The 7,500-nt window shown below is 48.3% G+C and overlaps 1 protein-coding gene across 7 annotated transcripts in view; it reads right to left on the reverse strand.

The window, feature by feature from the left end:
- The window catches only part of UNC80 (unc-80 subunit of NALCN channel complex), a 449,893-nt gene that overhangs the window by 280,461 nt on the left and 161,932 nt on the right, over positions 1 to 7,500 (reverse strand). For all 7 annotated transcript variants that reach the window (XM_085870661.1, XM_085870659.1, XM_085870657.1 and 4 more), the window contains 2 exons: positions 6,556 to 6,756; positions 6,242 to 6,339 (listed from right to left, as the gene is read on the reverse strand). In XM_085870661.1, coding sequence (XP_085726787.1) covers positions 6,242 to 6,339; positions 6,556 to 6,756 — 299 coding nt within the window. The remainder of the gene's footprint in view (positions 1 to 6,241; positions 6,340 to 6,555; positions 6,757 to 7,500) is intronic.

Raw genomic sequence — 7,500 nt, forward strand, 5'->3', positions numbered from 1 at the left:
CAGGGGAGAGTGTAGCTCGACAGCATCGATTGGTGGTCTGTAGGATGACTTTAGAGGTGAGGTTGAGGAAGAGAGTGATGGCTGAACCAAGGACCAGATGGTGGAAGCTGAAGGAGGAAGACTGTTGCGTGAAATTTAGGGAGGAGGTGAGACAGGCGTTGGATGGTGGTAAAGATGGGTGGGATGATTGGGCAATGAACAGCAGAAGTTGTGATGGAGAAAGCTAGGAAGGTACTTGGTGTGACATGTGGACAGAGGAAGGAAGATAAGGAGACTTGGTGGTGGAATAAGGAAGTACAGGAAAGTATAAGGAAGAAAGGGTTGGTGAAAAATAAGTGGGATAGTCAGAGAGATGAAGAAAGTAGGCAGGAGTACAAGGAGTGGCGGCGAAAGGCAAAGAGAGAGGTGGCAAAGGCCAAGGAAAAGGCATATGACGAGCTGTATGAGAAGTTGGATACAAAAGAAGGGGGAAAGGATTTATACCGATTGGCCAGACAGAGGGACCAAGCTGGGAAGGATGTGCTGCAGGTTCGGGTGACAAAGGACGTAAATGGGAATGTGCTGACGAGCGAGGAGAGTGTGTTGAGAAGGTGGATGGAGTACTTTGAGGAGCTGATGAATGAAGAAAAAAAAAGAGAGAGAGAGAGAGAGGTCTGGAGAGAGAGAGAGAGAGAGAGAGAGAGAGAGAGAGAGAGAGAGAGAGAGAGAGAGAGAGAGAGAGAGAGAGAGAGAGAGAGAGAGAGAGAGAGTCTGGAGAGAGAGAGAGAGAGAGAGAGAGAGAGAGAGAGAGAGAGAGAGAGAGAGAGAGAGAGAGAGAGAGAGAGAGAGAGAGAGAGAGAGAGAGAGAGAGAGAGAGAGAGAGAGAGAGAGAGAGAGAGAGAGAGAGAGAGAGAGAGAGAGAGAGAGAGAGAGAGAGAGAGAGAGAGAGAGAGAGAGAGAGAGAGAGAGAGAGAGAGAGAGAGAGGTCTGGAGAGAGAGGGCGAGAGAGAGAGAGAGAGAGAGGCCGGGAGAGAGAGAGAGAGAGAGAGAGAGGTCTGGGGGGAGAGGGCGAGAGAGAGAGAGAGAGAGAGAGAGAGAGAGAGAGAGTCTGGAGAGAGAGAGAGAGGTCTGGAGAGAGAGAGGTCTGGAGAGAGAGAGAGAGAGAGAGAGAGAGAGAGAGAGAGAGAGAGAGAGAGAGAGAGTCTGGAGAGAGAGAGAGAGAGAGAGAGAGAGAGAGAGGTCTGGAGAGAGAGAGAGAGAGAGAGAGAGAGAGAGAGAGAGAGAGAGAGAGAGAGAGAGGTCTGGAGAGAGAGAGAGAGAGAGAGAGAGGTCTGGAGAGAGAGAGAGAGAGAGAGAGGTCTGGAGAGAGAGAGAGAGAGAGAGAGAGAGAGAGAGAGAGAGAGAGAGAGAGAGAGAGAGAGAGAGAGAGAGGTCTGGAGAGAGAGAGAGAGAGAGAGAGAGGTCGGGAGAGAGAGAGAGAGAGAGAGAGGGCTGGAGAGAGAGAGAGAGAGAGAGAGAGAGAGGTCTGGAGAGAGAGAGAGAGGTCTGGAGAGAGAGAGGTCTGGAGAGAGAGAGAGAGAGAGAGAGAGAGAGAGAGAGAGAGAGAGAGAGAGAGAGAGAGAGTCTGGAGAGAGAGAGAGAGAGAGAGAGAGAGAGAGAGAGAGAGAGAGAGAGAGAGAGAGAGAGAGAGAGGTCTGGAGAGAGAGAGAGAGAGAGAGAGAGAGAGAGAGAGAGAGAGAGAGAGGTCTGGAGAGAGAGAGAGAGAGAGAGAGAGAGAGAGAGAGAGAGAGAGAGAGAGAGAGAGAGAGAGAGGTCTGGAGAGAGAGAGAGAGAGAGTCTGGAGAGAGAGAGAGAGAGAGAGAGAGAGAGAGAGAGGTCTGGAGAGAGAGAGGTCTGGAGAGAGAGAGGTCTGGAGAGAGAGAGGTCTGGAGAGAGAGAGGTGTGGAGAGGGAGAGGTGTGGAGAGAGAGAGGTCTGGAGAGAGAGAGGTCTGGAGAGAGAGAGGTCTGGAGAGAGAGAGGTCTGGAGAGAGAGAGGTCTGGAGAGAGAGAGGTCTGGAGAGAGAGAGGTCTGGAGAGAGAGAGGTCTGGAGAGAGAGAGGTCTGGAGAGAGAGAGGTCTGGAGAGAGAGAGGTCGAGAGGTCGAGAGGTCGAGAGGTCGAGAGGTCGAGAGGTCGAGAGGTCGAGAGGTCGAGAGAGAGAGAGAGAGAGAGAGAGAGAGAGAGAGAGAGAGAGAGAGAGAGAGAGAGAGAGAGAGAGAGAGAGAGAGAGAGAGAGAGAGAGAGAGATAGATATATATATATGGAAGAGGTGGAGATAGTGAATCTGGAAGTGGGGTGGATCAGTAAGGATGAAGTGAGGACTGCTATGAAGAAGATGAAAAGTGGAAAGGCGGTTGGCCCAGATGGTATACCAGTGGAGGCATGGAAGTGCTTAGGAGAGATGGCAGTGGGGTTGTAAACCAGATTGTTTAATAAAGTCTTGGAAAGTGAGAGGATGCCGGAGGAGTGGAGATTAAGTGTACTGGTTCCGATTTTCAAGAATAAGGGTGATGTGCAGAGCTGTGGAAATTACAGAGGGATAAAGTTGTAAAGCCACACCATGAAGTTGTGGGAAAGAGTAGTGGAAGCTCGGTTGAGAGGAGAGGTGATGATCTGTGAGCAGCAATATGGGTTTATACCAGGAAAGAGCACCACTGATGAGATGTTTGCTTTGAGAATGTTGATGGAGAAGTATAGGGAAGGCCAGAAGGAGTTACATTGTGTGTTTGTGGATTTCGAGAAAGCTTATGATAGGGTGCCAAGAGAGGAGTTGTGGCATTGTATGAGGAAGTCGGGAGTGGTGGAGAAGAATGTGAGGGTGGTGAAGGAAATGTATGAGGACAGTGTGACAGCGGTGAGGTGTGCGGTAGGAATGACGGACCGGTTTAAGGTGAAAGTGGGATTGCACCAAGGATCGACTCTGAGCCCTTTCCTGTTTGCAATGGTGATGGACAGGTTGATGGACGAGATCAGACTGGAGTCCCCATGGACTATGATGTTCGCGGATGACATCATGATCTGTAGGGAGAGTAGGGAGCAGGCTGAGGCGAGCCTTGAGAGGTGGAGGTACGCACTGGAGAGAAGGGGAATGATAGTCAGTCGGAGTAAGACGGAGTACATGTGCGTAAATGAGAGGGAGGGTGGTGGTATGGTGCGGTTGCAAGGAGTTGAGGTGGGGAAGGTGGATTGGTTTAAATACTTGGGATCAACTGTCCAAAGTAACGGAGAGTGTGGGAGAGAAGTGAAAAAGAGAGTGCAGGCAGGATGAAGTGGGTGGAGAAGAGTTGCAGGAGTGATTTGTGACAGAAGGGTAGCTGCAAGAGTGAAGGGGAAAGTATATAAGACGGTAGTGAGACCAGCTATGTTCTATGGTTTGGAGGCGGTGGCACTAACAATAAGACAGGGAGCAGAGCTGGAGGTGGCAGAGTTGTAGATGCTGCGATTCTCGTTGGGAGTGACGAGGATGGACAGGATGAGGAATGAGTATATTAGAGGGACAGCGCAGGTCGGACGGTTTGGAGACAAAGTGAGAGAGGCGAGATTGAGATGGTTTGGACATGTGCTCAGGAGGGAAGCGGAGTATATCGGGAGAAGGATGTTGAAGATGGAGCCGCCAGGCAGGAGTAGAAGAGGAAGGCCAAAGAAGAGGTGCATGGATACGGTGAGGGCGGACATGCGCGTGGTTGGAGTGTCAATGGAAGATGTGGAGGATAGACCGAAATGGAGACGGTTGATCCGCTGTGGCGACCCCTAACGGGAGAGAGCTGAAAGAAGAAGAAGAAGAAGAAGAAGAAGGTGAGATATCTTCATCGGTACATGTGTAGTTAGCCCAAACCCGTTGTATAGAGGGCATTTATGTGATTCATCCGGGCTGCGACGCTTTGAGTTAGCCCTTTTTTCTTTCTCTATTGTTATTTTCGACCATTAAGCCGCCAACAACGCAAACAGCCACTACCCTTACCTTCACAACTCCATCCCACAAACATTGCTTCACCGCCGTTCCCAAACGACACCATAACCATCAAACCACCACCGAAAACCCTCCACCACCTTTGCCTCTCTCTTTCACAACCAACAACCGCACCACCTGTGAACACTAAATGTCGGGCTGTCTCAGGCTCGTTCGGCGATTGGTGCCAAACGCACCGAGCCGCGAGCGCGAATGGCGGCCTTTCCGAGGGGAAATTCGGATCAGAAACGCTTCACGCCCACTTCTCCTCTGTCCAATTGGCGAGCGCGGGGCGGTTTGGCCCCGCCTCCAAGCGTGTGTATGTGAAGTCCGTATATGCAAATTTTAGGATCAGGAGAGGTTCACGCCCATTTTTGCCCGACCAATGGCTGACCGGGGGGGGCGGCGTGGCCCTGCCTCCAATCGCGTTCTGATCTTAAAATTTGCAGATTGGCTGCTCCTGCCGCCGATAAAAAGGCGAGCACAAGGCGAATTGGAGAGAGTTGGGTTTTGGAGTTGCTTGGAGAGTGTCGTCGAGAGGTTGCTCCTGGGGGACAAGGAGCGTGCGTTGGCGGAGTGGAGTCGAGTGCGCGCGGTGGAACTGCAAGCAAGGGAGCTCGGGTCCGAGGCAGGAAGGACGGGGGTCGGCGACGAGGTTGCGGTGTGGGGGATCGCTCGTCTCATCGCGGGACCCAAGCCAGCCAGCCACTCCCCTCCCCCAGGGCATCAACAATTCCCCCTTTCCCCCACGCTGAGATAGTGCAAAAGGGGGCCCCGTTCCCACCCCACCCCAAACGTAGTGCCAACGAAACCCACCAAGGGGCACGGAGTCAGGGCACAGCGGCGCGGCCACATTTTTGCGGCTTGCCCGCCAACGCGTCACGAGGACACGGGTGAGACCTCCCCGGTCTCATGGACCTGGCCGCTCCTACAGGTCACGCGCACGTTTGGCCTACGGGCCCGTCTGCCTCCTTGTCTGTGAGGGTGGCTTCTTTCCTTTGCTTTTGTGTAAATGTGTGTTGGCGCCATCTGTGAAGTAAAACTGTATAAGTGTTGCCGTGTGTGCGCGTAGTCGGTTTTCGCTCTTACATCTGCTTTATGTGCATTTTGATTCTGTATGGCTGTATATACGTGCTTTCCGTGTGCCGGGAAATAAAATGCTTGCTTGTCGAACAGTGCCCGTTTCGCTTTGTCTTTTCTCTATTGACCCTCTATCTTGCTTCACGTAAAGGGTTCGTAGTGGGTGCAACATCCCGGTAATTAATCTGAACCGTCCAGGTCGACGATAACACCGCTCGGTTATCCCGATAGTACGGAACGGGCCGCCCAAGCGGCTCGTGTCTGGAGTTGACCTGCGGCGAGGTACGATCGCCCGGTTTACCATCCGCGTGGGTACTTAGGTAGGTCGAGTTTGGCGAACAACCTTATCCTACGCGGGTGGCCGATTGGCACGAATGTGGTGAGGTCGAAAGGCCCACCCGTGACTAGCTCCCGGCGTTGGTCCGAGAGGGTCACGACAGAATTGTCCGTCCGGTGGGCGACGTGCCGCGATTCGAGTTACGCGGCCGTTCGCACGCCGGCGGGCGCAAATTCGCAACAACATATATATATATATATATATATATATATATATATATATATATATATATATATATATATATATATATATATATATATATATATATATATACATATATATCTTGCCATGGCATTTCATGAGGCATATTGGCTGAAAGGTTTTTCAGAAACCATATAGAAAGGTTTTTCTTCTTCATTTTTGATGAATGGACAGATGGAAGGAAGGAATCAGTAGTAAAAAATATTATAAAGCACAACCACATATGATTACATTTTAAAACAGTCACTACTGCTGTTTAACACAAAAGTGAAATAAATCTGGAGAAATCTCGACATATTTGAGGCATCCTGTGCCTTTCATCATGTCCACCACAGACTAACGGACTCAATCCTGTAATTTATATACCCCAGAAAGGATCATAACATGACTCTTCCTGTCGCTCCAGTAGGGAGTGGGTGTGTAGTCATAACATAAAATGCAACAACGCTTACCTTCGTCAAACAATACAGTAATGTGTTCTTTACCCACATCCATTCTCGTCATGATATGAATCGCAACAACATTTCACTTTAATCTCCTCAATTGTCATATGACAAAGATGCGACCATCTCCAACAACAGCTTGCTTTTATAACACCGAATCATTTTAAAAGGGAATTTGTTATTGCCATCACCAATGATTTGTGATGTCCTCACCTCCAACCATGGCATAGTCTTGTGATAACTGTCATCCGAACCATGTGAACCAGCATTTTCTGGTTCAATGCTGGGGTCACTGGTGCTCCTCTGGCTTCCTGCACATGTAAACATTTGTCATCTGATTATTTCACGTCTTACTGTGTGAACAGGTCGAATGTTAATAAGAGACTTGTGGAGCGAATTGAGAACTTTTGGTTCTCTTATAGACATACTCTTATTTAGAATGTCTACAATTATAATGTCTGACACAGATTCCACGAAGGGCAATTCAAACTCACATTATTACAATAAATAATATAGGCAGAGTGTACCAATATCAGTGATGGTGTCCCGGCTCTGTGAAAGTTGTGCCTCCTCATTCTCAGACTCCGAATCTTGTCGAGGAGATTTTCCACTCTTCAGACTCCCTGCTCGACGAATGCTCGAAAGAGAACCCCCTTTCTTGAGGCGGAAACTTCGAGAGCCTTTGATTTGCAGCAGCCGAAGGGCACCCTGGCGTACTCGACGTGGGCCTACATACAGTATCAACATAACAATCTATACATAGTATCATGATGAGAACAATAATGACAGCCAACAACATAATTAAACCAGCAACAATCAGTCAGACTTATCCACTGGATCAAATACTTCTTCAGCTATCAGCAACTAATAATGGTCTATAAGGCCTTCATCCAAAGTTCCATGGAATATAGCTCCCTATTATGGGCAGGTGCACTGTCATCCTAATTTGTTCTCCTAAGGTCATGGAATCCAAGATTCTCCATGTAAATATTCTCTCTGCTTCAAAGAAGCAAGCATGTAATTGTTGTTGAAGCGATTTATTTCTGTGACAAGCACATAAAGACCCGTCGCTTCCATTGGTATTCCATCATCTTTGATCAAACCTTCATGAATGGAAGCGATGAATGATGAATATCATCGTCGATGATGGAATACCAATCTTAAATTTTAATTTGAAATCGGCAAAGCCTCGAAACAAATGAAACCCATGAGAATTACCCTTCAGAATGACCCTTTAGAACCCTTAAGAATTAAACAGGGTGGGTTAGAAAGGTTTTTCTTCTTCATTTTTGATGAATGGACAGATGGAAAGAAGGAAATAGCCAAATATTGAAATGGCTTCACCACTTCATAAGCGGTATGTATGTATGTATTTATGTATGTATATATATATATATATATATGCATATATATATATATATATATATATATATATATATATATATATATATATATATATATATATATATATA

Source organism: Eptatretus burgeri, chromosome 2, assembly GCF_056783735.1.
Source record: "Eptatretus burgeri isolate ZD-2024b chromosome 2, Ebu_testis_v1, whole genome shotgun sequence".
In the NCBI taxonomy this organism is placed as follows: domain Eukaryota; kingdom Metazoa; phylum Chordata; class Myxini; order Myxiniformes; family Myxinidae; genus Eptatretus; species Eptatretus burgeri.